Source organism: Callithrix jacchus, chromosome 5, assembly GCF_049354715.1.
Source record: "Callithrix jacchus isolate 240 chromosome 5, calJac240_pri, whole genome shotgun sequence".
Taxonomy (NCBI): domain Eukaryota; kingdom Metazoa; phylum Chordata; class Mammalia; order Primates; family Cebidae; genus Callithrix; species Callithrix jacchus.
This window is the reverse complement of record NC_133506.1, coordinates 44,546,818-44,565,350: the sequence shown is the minus strand read 5'-3', so window position 1 is coordinate 44,565,350 and position 18,533 is coordinate 44,546,818. Positions and strand designations below refer to the sequence as shown.

The following is an 18,533-nucleotide window of genomic DNA, read 5'->3' as shown; positions in this document are numbered from 1 at the left end:
GACCATCACTCATCTATTTATTGCTGAAAGAAATGAGACTTAGAAAAGAGATGAAATGAGCCCAAGACCTCATAACTGAGAAGTGGGAGCGTTGGGACTGGAATTTGGGAGTGTGGTGCTTTTTAAAATCAAAGGCTGTGTTCTTCACCACCTCACTCTTAAGCACCTGCCATGACTATCTTGGTTATTGCCATATCTCCAGCAGCCAGGAGAGAAGGCAGCAGATGGATCCTGTGCACATCATGGATGGATGAACAGATGAAAGAATGGATGGATGGATAAGTGGGTGGAAGGATGGAAGGAAGGAAGGATGAATAGATGGATGGATGAAAGACTGGATAGATGGATGAATGGATGGATGGATGAATGGATGGAAGGATGCTGTTGGGTAAATTCCAGTAGGTGGATTGTAGAAGAGTAAATGGGAAGATGGATGGATGGGTGGATGGATAAGTGAATGGAAGGAAGGAAGGAAGGAAGGAAGGAAGGAAGGAAGGAGGGAAGGAGGGAGGGAAGGAGGGAAGGAAGGAAGGAGGGAAGGAAGGAAGGGAGAAAGGAAGGAAGGAAGGAGGGAAGGAAGGAGGAAGGGAGGGAGGGAGGGAAGGAGAGAGGGAGGAAAGGAAGGAAGGAAACTGCTGAGTAAATACTTGTGGATAGAATGTCAGATAGGTGGATAAATGGAAGGATAAATCAATGAATCTATGTTGAATGGAAAGATGGATGGAAGGGCAGCTGGAGGTTCATTGGAAACCAAATGTATGAATAAATGTTGGGTACATGAATAAGAGAATGCTAGGTAGATACTGGGTAAAGTGAAGGATGAATGTTAATTGGATGGAAGTTGGAAAGATACATGGAAGGTGGGTGAGTGGGCAGTGGTCATTTAAATAGATGTAAGGATGGATGGATGAGATATAAATAGCTGTATATCCAGTGGAGAGACATGGAATACTGAATACAGCTGAGTGTTGGTTGGATAGTGGCAGATGAATAGAAACATGCATAGATAAATAGAAAAGTGAAAATTAGTGGAAACTGACTAGTTATCCCTCAGCATCCATGGAGGATTGGTTCCAGGACTTCCTGCAGATACCAAAATCTACAGATGCTCAAGTCCCATATAACTTACATGCATCCTTTCTTATACTTTAAGCCATCTCTAGATTACTTATAATACCTAACACAATGTAAATGCTATATAAATAGTTGTTATATTATATTTTTAGGAAAGAATTACAAGAAAAAAGTCTCTAAAAGTTTAATACCAATGCATTTTTCCCCAAATATCTTCAATTCATGGCTGGCTGAATCCAGAGGTATGGAACCCATGGACAAAGAGGGCCAGCTATATACGGATGAAAGTTGGATGGATGTTGGATCCATGAGTGGAAGAACACGAGGTAGATCTGGGTGGACAGATGAAGGGATAGAAGATGGATAAATTAATCGACAGATGTCAGGTGAATCTATAGAAAGACTGATGGGGGGATAGATGGAGGTTGGCAAATAAATGCTGGGTGGATATAAGGATGGAAGGATGCTGGGTAGACACTAGGTGGACAGGCAGAAGGATGGAATGGGAAGATGGATGTTGAATGGATGGAAACAGAATGGATGGATGAAGGTCCATGGATATACAAGTACTGGATAGATATTGAGGGACTGCATAACTCCACGCTGCGAAGAGCAAGAGGGAGACTGAGGGGATGATGTTAGGTCAGTGTTGGGTGTACAGCTGGACAGGTAGCTGGAGAGAAAACTGGCTCGACCACTAGGGTGGATGATGGATGAGGGGGTTAGCATAGGGACAGATGTTGAAGGAATCAGCAGAAACCAGATATGAGGCCCAGGCACTCATCTCCATCCCTCCTGAGGCACAAGAGGCACTTACAGTAAAGATGTCACCATGCTTCTCCTTCATCCTCGTGAGGAAGCTGGCAGCATCTTTTCCAAAGTCCAAGGCATAGCCCAACCAGGGGATGCTGCCCAGGTCCAGGGGAGGCTCGCCGGGTCGCCTACAGAAGCCATGACACTTGTCACCATTTGGTAAGACAAGGAAGGGGATAAAGAGTGTAGGTTGTAGGGTGTGATTTTGAATGGAGCAGCTGGGGACATCATTTGGCTCAGGTTTTTACAGGATCTTTTTGGCTGTGGTGCAGAGAATGGACTGTGGAGGGTGGGAGCAGAGGCTGGGGGGCCAAGTCATGTCTGGTACATGGCATGGGCTCTCGTAGAGGTGATCATCTCTCTGCAGGTGGAAGGACAGAGTTGTCTGTGTGAGACAACCTGGCCAACCTGGACCAGGGTTTGGGTCACCCCACACTTCCTGTTTTGCCCACAGAGAAAGAATGAGACTAGAGGGCACAGTTGGGTGGCAGAAGGCAGTGAAGGCGCCGGCTTCATCACCGCCGCCGACCACCCGCTAGGCTCAGAAGCTGAGGTCCCTCAGGTGGCAGGAGGCCAGGCCATATCCTGTGGAGATGTCCCCAGAGCACAAGCTAAGTCAGCACAGGGGGTGAGCCGGGTATGTATGTGATCATCAAGGTCAGGGTCATCTGTGAAAACAGAAGAACTCCTTGGAGAACGTGAGAACAATATTTCCAGTTCACTGAGGTAGGCAGAACCCACAGTGAACCACACCCTTGTATAATCCCCTCCACTGAGTAGGGGATAGATGGTCCAGTTCACTCTAAGAAAAAAATATTCTCCTTAGTGGGCCTGACCTAACAGGTGGCAGGGGGCAGGGCCTAAGAGAGACAAGGCTCTTCCTGGCAAAAGAGATTCAAAGTATGAGGGGGACTGGACATATGGGAGAATCTCTCTCTCTACTGGCTTTGAAGATGGAAGGGGCAATGTGGCAAGGAATCCAGGCAGCCTCTAGAGCTATGAGGGGACCCTGGCTGATAGCAGGCAAGGAGATGGGGACCTCAGGACCAGTCCTACAACTGCTGGCAAATGCATTCAGCCAGATTCCTCCCGAAAATTCTGGCAGGAAGACAGCCTGGAAAACACCTTGATTTCAGCCTTGTAAGTTTCTTTCTTTCTCTTTTTCTTTCCTTTTTTTTTTTTTTTTTTTTTTTTTTGACAGTCTCACTTTGTCACCCAGGCTGGAGTGTGTGGGGCCATCTCAGCTCACTGCAACCTCCGCCTTCTGGGTTCAAGTGATTCTCCTGCCTCAGCCTCCTGAGTAGCTGGGAATTTAGTCATGCACCACCATACCCAGCTAACTTTTTTTTTTTTTTGTATATTTAGTAGAGACAGGGTTTCGCCATGTTGGCCAGGCTGATCTTGAACTCCTGGGCTCAAGTGATCCACCTGCCTTGGCCTCCCAAAGTGCCAGGATTACAGGCTTGAGCCACCGTACCCAGCCTCAGCCTTGTAAGTTTCTAACCAAAGAACCCTGTCACCCAGTGCTGATCTTCTGACCCACCGAATTGAGAGCTAATAAGTAGGGGTTTTTTGAGGCTGCTTCATGTATGATACCTTGTTATGCAGCAATGAACAACAAACGCATGCAAACTTCCAGCATGCTTCTACCCGGCTCTGCCCTGAGCCAAGCCTCATCTCATACTCATCTGCCACCCTCTGCGGGAGGGGCTGTCAGCTAATCAGAGCTGCAGTCAGGGTCATGAGATAAGCCTCACAATATTCTAGGGCTGGTGATTACAGTGGGCCTTTTAGAGGTCCCCAGACCCAGGTTAGGATCTCTGTCAGAGCTGCAGGGAGGCAGAAAGCTCCCAGATACACCTCTGCTTAATGAATGAATGAATGAATGTGTTAATGAGTCATCATATCTCTTCTTCTCACTACGGAGGATTCATTCACTGACTCACCAAACATTAACTACGAAGGAGGAACTGTTCTGGGTATTGGAGACATAGCAGGGAACAGGGCAGACAAGATCCCTGACCTCATGGGGCTTAGCTACTAATAAGAGAAGACAGACAAAAAATTTAAAAAGCAAGATCATGTCAGAGAGTAAGAACTGTGATAAAAAATAAAAAGAGATACAGCCCAACAATGGGAAGACCTAGTTTTAAAATGCACAAGGAATTGGAATAGGCAGTTTTCCAAAGAATATATACAAATGACCAATAAGGCCAGACATGGTGGCTCATGCCTGTAGACCCAACATTTTGAGAGGCCGAGGCAGGAGGATTGCTTGACACCAGGAGTTCAAGACCTGTCTCATAGTGAGATCCTGTCTCTACAAAAGAAAAATTTTTTTAATTAGCTGGGTATGGCTGCACCCACTTATAGTCCTAGCTACATGGAAGGCTGAGGTGGGAGGATTGCTTGAGCCTAGGACTTGGAGGCTGCAGTGAGCCATGATCACATCACTGCATTCCAGCCTGAGCAACAGAGCAATACCCTCTCTCTTAAAAAAAAAAAAAGCTGGGGGCAGGGGGGCCAGGTTTGGCATGGTGGCTGATGCCTGTAATCCCAGCAGTTTGGGAGACTGAGGTGGGTGAATCACCTGAGGTCAGGAGTTTGAGACCAGCCTGGCCAACATGGTGAAACCCTGTCTTCTACCAAAAATACAAAAATTAGCAAGGTGTGGTGGTGGGCGCCTGTAATCTCAGCTACTCAGGAGGCTAAGGCGGGAGAATCGCCTGAACCTGGGAGGTGGAGGCTGCGATGATCCAAGATTGTCACCTTGTTGACCAGGATGGTCTCGATCTCTTGACCTCGTGATCCACCCGCCTCGGCCTCCCAAAGTGCTGGGATTATAGGCGTGAGTCACCGCGCCCAGCCGATAATAACTCTTTCAACCAATTGCCGATCAGAAAGTTTTAAGATCCACCTATAACCTGGAAGCACCCCTCCCACACACATCAAGTTGTCCTGTCTCTCTGGACTGGACTAATGCATGTCTTCAATGCATTTGACTGATGTCTCATGTCTCCCTAAAATGTATAAACCAAGTTGTACCTCGACCACCTTGAGCACATGTGCTCAGGCTCTCCTGAGGGCTGTGTCACAGGCCATGGTCACTCATATTTGGCTCAGAATAAATCTCCTCAAATATTTCACAGAGTTTGGCTCTCTTCATCCAGTGTGTATGTATGTATGTGTGCATGTGCATATTTGTGTGTAGTATGTGTATGTGTGTATTTTTGGGTGTGTATGCCTTTATGCTTTCTTTTTTCTCTCCTAAGTTCTTATTTTTTGAGAAAAAAATTTTTTCTTCCCAGTCGACTGAATTCTGTTTTCTCCATTCACTCCTGCCTGTCTCTCCTTCCTCTTGCCACACTCTGCTGCATGAGGGACCTAAAATAATTTCTAACAGCCTGGGATTCCTTAAAGAAAACAGAGAAGGTGCCAGACTCCTTCTGGGGATAAACCTCTGTTTTTCCCTATGGAACCCCGAGAGTGTAAACAGAAAAGTTCCTCTCACATCTTAAACTGATTGTTCTTGTATTACATTACCTGATTTTTTTTTTAACTAAAATAGTTATTACTACAGGGGCTACTCTTGTATGTCTAAGATGAGAAAGGGAGTGGTTTAAACACTTAGAGAAATGTCTTTGTAACAAAGTGCACTGTGAAAGCATTACATGGCGTAGTCTCATGAGATCTCTCTCCTTCTGGAGATCCAGGATTCAGTGTGGGCTCTGCCCAGAGCTCAGAGGTCCAGTTAAAAGACAGAGACTAAATTTAAAACTACCTATCTAAATAAAATTGGTCTCCTCATAAATTCCTACAGTAGATTCCTATAATTTTATGCTTGGCTTGTGGCTTGGCATCCATTTTTAATCTCCTTCTAAGAGACCCAGCCTGCCCCCCTCTCTCTCTCCCTCTCTCTCTTGCTCCCTCTCTCCCTCTCTTTTTACTTAGAGATATACATTTCCCTACCTGATTTTCACCCCAGAGTTGTTCCTTTAGTATGCAAGTTGAGCTGACAATTGCCAAGTTTAAAAAGAGAGCCCGTATGGCAAATGATTAGTCTTGCTGCACTTTATGCAAATTATCAAGCCAAGTATAATAGAACTAAAACCTATTTTACAAATAAGTTGATCCTACTATGATTTTGTCTTTAATGAAATTGGGGAATTGGAGACAGAAAAGTCATGTTTCAAAATTAACCATAATTAACTACAGCATAGCTGTTATTAGATTCTAGCCTTGTCTAATGTTTTTCCATTTTTATTGTTTTTTACATTTTGGACTGAATTCTAAAACTTCTCCTGGCTACAGCTCTCAAAATGATGTTTTCGGTGTTTTCCCTTCTTTCTTTTCTTTCCCCTCCCTCATTTTTCCTGATGTGAAACCACTAAAAGTTAAGCTGTGCTTTTCTTAAAACCTTATAAACTGAACCTAAAGTATGGAAGAAAATAAAAGCAATCTCTTTATACACGTGAACCGTTTTCATACCTGCCTACTGATATATGGCCTTGAGAGTAATACGGCCTCTACCAGTTTTCCAGGCTTGTTCTTTCTTTGTTGTTTCTCTGTTTATTTCCTCCTTTTTTCCTGTTTTTTTCCTCTCTCCCTTCCCCTACATTTTCTTTGTACAACGTGAGACTTCACAACCTACTAAAAATGAGCTTTCCTAACAATATGGGACCTATTTATCTAGAAAGAAACTATCCTAGACATGAGAGATCAGACAAAACCTGAGACCAGAGACCCACTTTCTTCTAAAATGCTTTCTCCAAAGATTTTAAATGGAAAGGGAGGCACACATGCACGGCGGTTCATGCATATAATTCCAGCACTTGGGGAGGCTGAGGCACACATGCACGGTGGTTCATGCACATAATTCCAGCACTTTGGGAGGCTGAAGCACACATGCACGGCGGGCGGTTCATGCACATAATTCCAGCACTTGGGGAGGCTGAGGCACACATGCACGGTGGTTCATGCATATAATTCCAGCACTTGGGGAGGCTGAGGCACACATGCACGGCGGTTCATGCACATAATTCCAGCACTTTGGGAGGCTGAAGCACACATGCACGGTGGTCCATGCACATAATTCCAGCACTTGGGGAGGCTGAGGCACACATGCACGGTGGTCCATGCATATAATTCCAGCACTTTGGGAGGCTGAGACAGGAGAATCACATCAGCCCAGGAGTTGAAGACCAGCCTAGGAAATACAGTGAGACCCTATCTCTACTAAAAAAATTTTTTTAAATAGCCCAGCATGGTAGCACATGCCTGTAGTCCCAGCTACTAGGGAGGCTGAAGCAGAAGGATCACTTGAGTCTGGAAGGTTGAGGCTGCAAAGCAAAAACCCTATAGAAAGAAAAAAGAAAAGGAAGAGAAGAGAAGAAAGAAGAGAAGAGACCCAGGGAGAAAAGAAAAGAAAACTGGAGAGAAAGGAAAATAAAAACTCAGGACACCAATTCACTCTGCCATAAGGAAAAAAAATCAAGTTGAAAGTTTCCTTTTGTTCCTAAGGAGATAGCTACAGATAAAACGTTCCATAGCTCCACAGGTAGCTAATCCATGCCCACCTTATGTAAAGTGCCGATTTACTGAGCATGAGACGAAGACACCATTGACTGTTGCTCTACCTGCTCCTTTTCTCTTGTAACATGTGGATCACCATACCCTCCCTCTTTCCCTTTTAGTCCACCTTTCCCCCATTAAATATTGAAACCCTCAAAGTCATCTTTAGTGAAAGGCACAGACCTCTCTCCTGGGCATGTCCTTAACCTTGGAAAAATAAACATCTAAATTGATTGAGACCTGTCTCAGACACTTTTTGGTTTATGGGTACCACTTCACCCACCAGGATGGCCATATAAAAATAAAAACTTTTTATAAAGGGAATTAAGGCTGGGCACGGTGACTCATGCCTATAATCCCAACACTTTGGGAGGCCAAAGTGGGAGGATCACTTGAGCTCACTAGGAGCTCAAGACCAGGATGGGCAACATGGTAAGATGCCTGGGCAACATGGCAAGACCCTGTCTCTACAAAAAATACAAAAATTAGCCAGGCGTGGTGGTGCGCACCTGTAGTCCCAGCTATCCAAAAGGCTGAGGTGGGGGGACCACTTGTGCCCAGTGAGTGAAGGCTGTAATGAGCTGTGACTGTGCCACTGCGCTACAGCCTAAGCAAGAGAAAGAGATCCTGTCCCCACCACCAGCAAAAGGAGGAAAAGAAGTGTTAACAAGGATGTGGAGAAATGAGAACCTCATACATTGCTGGTGGGAATGTAAAATCATGCAGCTGCTTTGGAATGCAGTCTGGCAGTTCCTCAAAACGTCACACATAGACTTACTACACAACCCAGCAATATACCCCAAAGATTGAAAACATTTGATCTTATACAAATGTATACACTGTTACTCGTAGTAGTGTCAGAGGCTTTTAAACCAGAGAGACTCCATCTTGAATAGGAGCTGGGTAAAAGCCTGTGACCTGCTGGGCTGCAATCTCAGGAGAAAGTTAGGCTTTTTTTTTTTTTTTTTTTTTGAGATGCAGTTTTGCTCTTATTGCCCAGACTGGAGTGCAATGGCGCGATCTCAGCTCTCTGCAACCTCTGCCTCCTGGGTTCAAGCGATTCTCCAGTCTCAGCCTCCCAAGTAGCTGGGACTACAGGAGTGCGCCACCATGCCCAGCTAATTTTGTATTTTTAGTAGGGACGGGGTTTCATCATGTTGGTCAGGCTGGTCTCAAACTCCTGACCTGAAGCGATCCACCAGGATCGGCCTCACCAAATGCCGGGATTACAGGCTTGAGCCACTGCGTCCAGCCAGGAAGCTAGGCATTCTTATCACAGGATGTTTACGATTAAGGGAACAGGTTAATAATGTTTACCCAACAGGCCCAAGACTTAACAGACTCAGGAAACCTCCCAATGTTCCGATATTTTATGAACAAGAGCTTTCTTAGCTTAAGAATAAGTTTTGCTTTAAAGATAATAATACAGATTCTTATGGAAGACAGTAGGTAACAATCCTTTGTTCACCAGCCCTTGTGGTAGAGCACATCTCCCCCAGGATTTTTATCTCATATATGAATGAGAAGAACTGTACCTAAGGCAGACACATTCCTCCTCTTCCCTCTGGGAATGCCCTGCTCTGTATATGGCGCGGCCACTCTTTCGCTCCTGTACCTTCTTAGTAAATTTGCCTTCACTTTACTCTGTGGACTTGCTCTAAATTCTTTCTTGCATGAGATCCAACAACCCTCTCTTGGGGTCTGGATCAGAACCGCTTTTGGGTGACAGCAGCATTATTCGTAACAGCGGAAAAGTGAAAACAACCCAAGTGTTCATTGAGTGACGAATGGCTGCTCGGAATGTGATGTATGCATGCCATGGAGCGCTGCTCAGCCACAAAAAGGAGCGAAGTACTGACTCACGCTACTATGTGGGTGAACCTTAAAACATTAAGCCCAGTGAAAGAAGCCGGACACAAAAGGCCACATATTGTATTAATTCATTTGTATGAACTGTCCAGAATTGGGAAATCAATAGAGACAGAATGGAGTTTAGCAGCTGCCCGGGGCTGGAGGAGGGAAAAACGGGCTGTGACTACTAACGGTTTTTTCAGGGGTGATGAAAATATTCTGGAATTAGATGATGGTGATGATTGCACAACCCAGTAGATATACTAAAAACCATTGAATTATACACTTTAAAAGGTTATTTTTTTTTTTTTAAGAGACAGGGTCTTGCTCTGTTACCCAGGCGGGAGTGCAGTGGCATGATCATAGTTCACTATAACCTCAAATGCCTGGACTCAAATGACCCTCCAGCCTCAGCCTCCCGAGTAGCTGGCCCTATAGACACATGCCAACACACCTGACTATTTTTTTCTTTTTCTTTTTTTTTATAGAGACAGGGTCTTGCTGTGTCATCTAGGTTGATCTTCACTCCTGGGCTCAAACAATCCCTGTCTTGGCCTCCCATAGTGCTGGGATTACAGGCATGAGCCACTATGCCTAGCCCAAAAAGGTGAATTTCATGGGATATGAATTATATCCCATTGAAGAAAAAAGAAAGCAGGGTGGTGTGAGACAGTGAGGGACTAGTTTACAGAAGGTGGTCAAGGAGAGCCTCCTCGGGAGATGCCACATGAACAAAGACCAGAGGATGAGCAGGGAGTGCTCTGGGAAGAGCAGAGAGAAGAGTATTACAGGCAGAGGCGACAGCTGCAAAGGCCCTGGGGTGGGAGCAGGCTTGGTGAGGTTTTCAAGACAGCAGGAGCCAGCGTGGCTGGAGTGGAGAACGTAGGGGCGAGAGGTGGGTGATGATGCTGGAGATGACCTTGTGGACCATGAGGGCCAAGGCCAAGGTGAGAGTCTGGCTCCTATGCTACATGTGACAGGCATCACTGGAGGGTTTAAAGCAAGAGCCAATAAGTGATGTGACCACCCATTTTTTTTTTTTTTTTTTTTTTGAGACAGAGTCTCACTCTGTCACCCAGGCTGGAGTGCAGTGGTGTGATCTTAGTTCACTGCAACCTCCACCTCCCAGGTTCAAGCAATTCTCCTGCCTCAGCCTCCTAAGTAGCTGGGATTACAGGCGCATGCCACCTCGCCTGGCTAATTTTTGTATTATTAGTAGAGACAGGTTTTCACCATGTTGGTCAGTCTGGTCTCAAACTCCCAACCTTGTGATCCACCTGCCTTGGCTTCCCAAAGTGCTGGGATTACAGGTGTAAGCCACCGTGCCCGGCCACGACCATGCTTTTAAAGGGTCAGAAAGAGACAAGAGGAAGGAAGAAGATGTGTGAGGGAACCACTGTGACCTCCCCCCCGCCCCCCGCCCCAGGAGCACAATGTGTGGAAGCAAAGGCCATGGTCCCCAGGGAGCCAGGCCTGACATCGGAGTCTCCCATTTCCAGAACAGGGGCTTTTGTTCCACCCCGGCAGTTCAGGGAAGCAGCCACTTCTCTTCATCCTTTCCCTTTCCTCTCTACCTCCCTTGGCCCCTGTCTCTTGCTCACTCTCTCCCTCTATCGGGCTACCCCCAATATAACCTGAAGGGTGGGACAAGTGGTGGACAGGAGCAAATGGCCCGATCTAAGGGTCCATGCTGGGAAAGATGGGAACAGAACCAAAGACGAAATCCGAGGTCCTAGGAAGTGACTCTGCCAGCCATTCCCTCCTCTCTCCAGCCCATTCCAGCTTCTCTAGTCAAAGAGGGGACTTGCAAATTTGAGCTCTGTGAGTCTAAGGAGGTGCAGGGCCTTTCCTTTTCCCTCATCTTTTTGTGAGCCCCTGGGCTAAGGCAACTTTTCCTGAAGCCTCCACATGTCACCTGCCAGAGTAGCCTTGGAATAACCGGTGCATGCCCACCCCCTTCCAGCCCAGGCCTGCGTCCAGGGAGGCCGGTGCCAAGCAGTGATTTTTGCATAAGAGGCAGGAGGATGTGGTCATTATGAGCCCAAACTTGAGCATCACACTTCCTGGCTTCAAATCCCAGCCACGCTTCTTGCTGGCCATGTGACTTAGCTTCTCCATGCCTCTTTCCTCATCTGTAAAATGGGAGCAACAATGCTACTGACTGCATCAGGCTGTGCCAAGGATGAGGGGAGTTACAGGGCACCTGGCACCTGGTAGCTAGGGGGCAGTGAGAAGCAGGATCAGTAAGATTTGTGGGCACCATTTCCCTAGTGCCAATTACACATAAGGTGCTATACTTGGCATTTTCCAAAGGTTTCCTTGCTTGGTAATAATGGCTAACATTTAATGAGCCCTGATGGTGAGAGAGACACCACACTGAGGATTTTATCCCATTAACTCAATGAATTCTCCCCCTAACCTATGAGGAAGTAATTATTACTGCCAGGCCCATTTTACAGAGGAGGAAACTGAAGTGCAGAGGGCTGAGTCACATGCCAAAGGGCCCACCATTGAGGACCTGGGTTTCTCTACTTCCTTCCCTCCCTCCCTCCCTCCCTCCCTCCCTTCCTTCCTTCCTTCCTTCCTTCCCTCCCTTCCTTCCCTCCTTTCTTTCCTTTCCTCCCTCCCTTCCTTTTTTTTTACAGAGTCTCCCTCTGTAGCCCAGGCTAGAGTGCAGTGGCCCGATCTCAGCTCACTGCAACCTCCGCCTCCCAGGTTCAAGCAATTCTCCCTCCTCAGCCTCCCAAGTAGCTGGGATTACAGGTACACGCCACTGTACCTGGCTAATTCTTTTTATTTTTTAGTAGAGATGGGGTTTCACCATGTTGGCCAGGCTGGTCTTGAACTCCGGACCTCAGGTAATCTGCCCGCCTTGGCCTCCCAAAGTGCTAGGATTACAAGCATGAGCCACCATGCCTGGCCTAGAGGACATGGGTTTCTAATCCAGGCAGGTCTGGCTGCAGTGCCCACCCTCTTGACACTACTCTGGCCTCCAGTCACCCTAAGTGGGCATTTTCCCCCCCATTTTGCAGGGAAATTTCAGAGATCTGCCCAAATGCAGACCCAACATTTTCTCCTAAAACATCTTTGCAGGTGGGAGCAGGCTTCCTTTCCCTGCCTTTTTCCTGGCTGCGGCCGGAACTCCCCGGCGAGCCAGGAGTTATTCTTGGCAGCTTTCCTCTTTCCCCACAAAAGTCTCAAGGAGGCGCAGACAAAGGCAGGCAGCCAGGAGCCCAGGCTTCTGACCCCTGATGCTGGCTCCTCCAGCGTTAGGCCGTCAATCCAACTCAGGCTGTGGCCACATTCCAGGGTGACTCAGCCTGTGGCCAGCCGGGATGAGGCTGTTTGGGGCCTGCGGGCTCCAGCCTCACCCATGGACACTCTCACTTTTTTTAGGCACTGCCAGGCCCTGGTGGGCAGGGCAGTGGGCCCTGACTTTTCCATCCCTGGCTCCTGCCCACACAGACCGTTTCCTGCCCACTGTGGGTCAGATGCCAAGCCATCTTTTCTGATTTCCTGCTGGAGCCCCATCATGTGGGTTCCTCTAAAAACTGCCTAGTCCTCACTCACTGACCACACCACCACCTCTGCCGCCTGCCCTGGATCTCTCTCCCACTTGACCCTTTGTGAACCAGGCAAAGGAGTCAAGGATGGAATGTCACCTGCCTCAGTGCCCACGACGTATCACACCTTCACTAAATGGAAGCTCCGTGAGGGCAGGGACGTGTTCACTCCAGCACTCAGAACAGTGCCTGGTCTGAATGAATCATGTATGTGGTAGGTGCTCAATGGACAGCACATGCCTCCCAGAGTTGCTGAGAGGGATAAGAGCACCAACACAGATTAAGTGCCTGACACAGAGTCCATCTTCTACATTGCCCAGAGCAGAAGCAGGCATCGTTCAGCTGTGCAATGTTGGGTAGACTGCCCAACCTCTCTGTTCAATCATTGCAACTCAATGCAGGGCCTTAAGCTCTGTGAGGATGTGATGGGGAAAAAAAGGGGGCTTAGTTGCCCAGCTGAGCTAGAGCAACCCGAAATTCTGTTTAACCTGCTTAACCCACTCTTCCCCAAGGGCTCACCCACAGGCCTCTAGGGTTTTCAGTCTGCCATTGACAGGGTTTCCCAGATGTTCTTCCATACCTGCCCCCTGCTGCTACCACTGTGCAGAAAAAGCACATGGCCTTGCCCTAGTTTTTGTTTTTTGAAATAGACAAATTCACAGAATTATTTCTCAACATAAGAAAAAAACAGCAGACAAAGTCCAGTGGTAACTAGAGTAGCTGCATGTTGGAGAGGCAATAGGGAGGAGAGGGGACTGTGGCAAGGTTTAGAGAGGGCGCTACTCCTGAGTGCCAGGAAAGTGTTGCTAGGTCTTCCCATTTTTCACGAGGAGTTGGACATCTACATTTTTGGGTATAGAATCCCCCAATTTTCTTCCCTTGTCCCACACAGCACAAACCCAGCCCATCCAGGGTGAATCCAGTCACGGACCACTGTTGGGTGACCTCTGGTTGGTGCATGTTAGAGTGAGGCAGATTTATTTGTGCCTAGAAATTCTGCATACTGTAGGGGCCCAGACCAGCCACTGGGCCACAAGGACCCTCCCTGATGCCACTATTCCCTCTGGACCCCCAGAAAAGGGGCCTCCCAACAAAGAAATCTCTCTCAGTGCTCCTTGTGGTGGTCTCACAAGCCCGAAGAAAGAGATGCAGTGACCTGATGATGTGGCTGGGGCTTAAGAGACCACTTCCGTGGGCCACCTCAAAGTACAGATAAACTGGAGGCCTGGAAACAAGAGGAAAGTTTCTGATACTCACAAGGCAAGTCAATCAGCCTCAATGGGCACAGGCAAGACTCCCAACTCTCAGCTCACCACCCTCATGTTCACTGAACGGGGCTTGACACTTCTTGCTGTAATTGCAGAAATTTGATTTTGAACTGGGAACTAGATGATATTAAGAATTATCTTTTTTTATCCTCAGGCAAGAAAGTGGAATTGTGGTTGTCATTTTGAAGTGCATTCTAAAATATTCAAGGGTGAAATATGCCATCTATCATTTTTTAAACAATGTTAATGACTGTCAAATCAAGGTATGGGTACATAGGGCCTCTTACAGTACTTTTTCCTTTTCTGTATAGTTGAAACGTCTCCTAATTTAAAAGTTTTAAATCAAATTCCAGAGGTAAAGACGGAGCTGCTCACTCCCAGAAGTAGTGCTTTCTTACTGGGATGAGCATGAATTTTGGAGCCACCTAGATGTGAAATATACTTTTGTGTGACCTTGGGAAAGTCACTTCATCATTTTAAACCTCAGCTGTATAAGAGTGATGGAAATTACCTTAAGGCTTGGTCAGGATAAAGAAATAAGACAAGGAAGCTGGAGAGCCTTGCTTATTTCAGCCCAAACTAGAAGACCGTTCACACAGCATGAGGGTCACTCACTTGCTTCACTCATTTGTCCTTCTTTAAGAATCTTTTGCTTATAGTTGCATCTCTTATTATCTTAAGGTCACACGATTCTAAGACTTTTGAGTGTTCGGATTACCAGTATAATGTGTGGAAAGTGAGAATTCATTCTTCCCGTGAATTACAAATTCTTGCAAGACCAGGCACAGTGGCTCACACCTGTAATTCCAGCACTTTGGGAGGCTGTGGTGGGAGGATCACTTGAGCTCAGGAGTTTGAGACCAACCTGGACCACGCAGCAAGAGCCCATCTCTACAAAATATTTAAAAATTAACTGGGCATGGTGGCGTACACATGTAGTCCTAGCTACTCAGGAGACCAAGATGAGAGGATCACTTGAGCCCAGGAGTTCAAGGCTCAAGTAAGCTGTTATAGTACGCTGCACTCCAGCCTGGGTGACAGTGTGAAATTCTATCTCTCAAAATAAAAGCTAAAAATTCTTGCAGCCCAGAGTTTTAATCCAGACAGACCTGGAGCAAGTTGCTTAGCCTGTCTGAGCCTGTTTCCTCCTCTGTAAAATGGAGATAACCAGAGGGTCCCTAGCTGAGCTGGAAAGAGAGTGAGATTAGGGATCTAAACTGGGGTTCCCAGGGTCCATGCGCCTGCCCTCAAGCTGCCAGTGACCCTCATTCCCACACGTCTCCCCACTGCCCACTGTTGACCCTTCCAAGGTGCCCACAGGTACCTTAGAAGTCAAAGGCTTAGCTGGGCAGTGGCTCACACCTGTAATCCCAGCACTTTGGGAGGCCGAGGCAGGTGGATCATCTGAGATCAGAAGTTTGAGACCAGCCTGGCTAACATGGTGAAACCCCTTCCTACTAAAAATACAAAAAGTTAGCCGGGCATGGTGGCATGCATTTATAATCCCAGTTACTCAGGAGGCTGAGGCAGGAGAATCAGTTGACCCCAGGAGGCAGAGGGTACAGTGAGCCGAGATCGCGCCATTGCACTCCAGCTTGGGCAACAAGAGTGAAACTCCGTCTCAAAAAAAGGCTCACCCTCAAAGATAAATCTGCTCTCCAGATTGACAGTCAGCAAGAACTAGCCAAAATAATTTAAAAACTGTCTCTGCCTCAGTTTCCCAATCTTTAAAATCTCCATTTTAAAGATTGGGAAACTGAGGCAGAGAACAGTTACTCAACTTGACCATATTTCCATAGGTTGGGAATTTTCATATGTTTGGAATGCCAGACCGGGCATGGAGATAGGCTGGGGGGTGGAGGGAGATGTGGAGGGCTGGAGGGTGATGGAGGGGAGGGGAGAAGGCCAGAAGTACACACCTGTAATCCCAGAACTTTGGGAGGCTGAGGTGGGCAAATGACTTCAGGTCAGGAGCTCAAGACCAGCCTGGCCAACATGGCGAAACCCTCCCCTGTACTAACAATACAAAAGTTAGCTGGGCATGGTGGCACATGCCTGTAGTCCCAGCTACTTGGGAGGGTGAGGCAGGAGGATCGCTGAAGCCAAAAAGGCAGAAGTCGCAGTGAGCGGAGATTACGCCACTGCACTCCAGCCCAAGTGAGAATGCAGCACTCTGAAGTAGCAGAAACACTGGAAACAACCTAGAGAACGTCAAAAGGACAAAAGAGGCCACAACGTATGCACATGCTGGAAGACTCCAGAGAGGATCGAAAGAATGGATTTCATCTCCATGTATCAAGAAGATCTTCTTACAGAAAAAAGAACGGATGTCAAAACAAATCTGCACCGGGCGCCGTGGCTCACGGCTGTAATCCCAGCACTTTGGGAGGCTGAAGCGGGCAGATCACGAGGTCAAGAGATCAAGATCATCCTGGCCAATAAGGTGAAACCTTGTCTGTACTAAAAAATACAAAAATTAGCTGGGCGTGGTGGCATGCCCCTGTAGTCCCAGCTACTCAGGAGGCTGAGGCAGGACAATCGCTTGAACCCAAGAGGCAGAGGTTGCAGTGAGCCGAAATCACGCCACTGCACTCCAGCTTGGGCAACAGAGCAAGTCTCCAAAACAACAAGCAAACAAACAAACAAAAAACTAAACTAAAATCTGGACTGAAACAACAAGCGTAATGTCTGAAAACATTTCTATGCAGCGTATTGAAAAAGTCTGACAACTCAGGAAAAATAATTCAGTTCTTCATGGGGACATTTATTCACTGTTTTTCTTTTCTTTTTTTAAGGCAAATGATTGCATAGTTGTAAATTTCAGCTGAAAATGTGTCTGGAAGGTGAAGAAAAATACAGTGAGCTTATTGTTCGAAAAGTCAACTAACATTGTTTAAAAATCAAAAAGTTCCCAACGTTTCCGGAATTTTCAGACACGAATGTAAACTAACTCTCTCTCTCTTACGCGGCTCTGTATTAGCTACAAGCTCATGTCTGTGGATGTAAGAGTAATTTTTAAAACATCAGGGAGACTGAGGAGATACGAAGACTAAAGGCAATGTGGTAACTTGGGGCGGGATCCTGGAACAAAAGAGGACAGTAATGGGAAAGTTGATAAAATCCCAATAAAGTTTGAAGTTTCGTTAAGAGTAATGACCAGTGTTGGTTTTTTAGTCGTGACAAATGTCCCATAACGATGTAAGATGTTAACAATAGGGAAAACGAGGTTAGCGAAATACAGGATTTTTTGTACTAGGTTTGCAACTTTCTGTAAATCCCAAACTAGTCTAAAATAAAAAGTATATGTATTTTTCAATCTGGAAGTTTCCACCCAAACTGGGCAACAGGAGAGGCCCAGAGAAGGGGAGAGGACTAGATTTCAGGGGCTGGGGGAGGGCTTCAGTCTTACCTCTAACAGGATAAATATTTGTTTTAAGTCGAATATATTCAGCTATTCCTTGTGCTTTTCAAATTAATATTTAAAATATTTTATAAAAAGAAGAACCATAGCTATCTCCTTAATTTGAGGCTGTGAGTCTTTACTTTTTCTCCTAAATCACAGCTGCTCAATGGAGCCAGAAAACCTTCAGGACCAGGAGGCTGTGACATCCGGCCCTGGCTCCCTCTGTCCAGGCTGTGGGACCTCACGGGAAGGTAGAACCCTTCACACATCTCAGCTTCTCCCTGGCAAATGAAATTTCTGAGCCCACAGACTCCCCTCTTCCGGGAAGATGGTTCCAGGGCATGATAAGGACATCCCCCAGGAGCTCTGCACTCCGCGGGCTCAACGCTCCCATCTGTGTAATGGATTGAGGAGTGAGGCTACCCCTATAGGGTGCCGAAAGCAAGGCCGGGTTTGACAGCGAGTGGGCGGGTGCCGAGTGCTGGCAGAGGCTGCAAAGTGGAGTGCGCTTCTTCCACCCGGGCCACGCGGAGGATGTCCCCGCGCGGCTGTCCGCCCACAGACCCTCAGTCCTCCCCTGAAACCCCCTCCCAGGTCCCTGCCGTCGCGCTAAGGGCCAGACCCGGACTTATCGCGGTGGGCGATCCGCCCGTGGGACTCACCGGCCCCCGCATCTCCCACCTTGCGCGCTCTTGGCAGGGGCCGCACACGGTCTGGCTCCCTCCCCCGGGTGCGGGGCCCCGGGACTCCCACCTCCGAGGGTCTCGCCCCGCCTGGGATACTGGGGCTGGACTCGGGCCAAGCCGGCCGCGGGCTCCGAAACCCCGGGGCTGCAGCCCAGGCGGGAGACGCCCCCTTTGTCCAGCGAGGTTGGGCGGAGCGGGGTACTCACCGCGTGCGGCGGCGGCTCAGGAGCAGCAGCAGCAGCAGCAGCGCGGCCAGGAGGCCGAGGAGCGCAGCCCAGGACATCGCCGGGCTGGCCGGGCTGGC

At 47.6% G+C, this 18,533-nt stretch overlaps 1 protein-coding gene across 1 annotated transcript in view; it reads right to left on the bottom strand.

Moving 5' to 3' along the window:
- Nucleotides 1-18,533, bottom strand: part of PTGIS (prostaglandin I2 synthase) — a 55,637-nt gene extending 37,104 nt beyond the window's left edge. Inside the window, exons 1-2 of the mRNA XM_035298882.3 lie at nt 18,436-18,533; nt 1,892-2,015 (exon numbers count right to left, since the gene is read on the bottom strand). Of these exons, the coding sequence (XP_035154773.1) occupies nt 1,892-2,015; nt 18,436-18,512 (201 nt within the window). The 5' untranslated portion in view covers nt 18,513-18,533. The remainder of the gene's footprint in view (nt 1-1,891; nt 2,016-18,435) is intronic.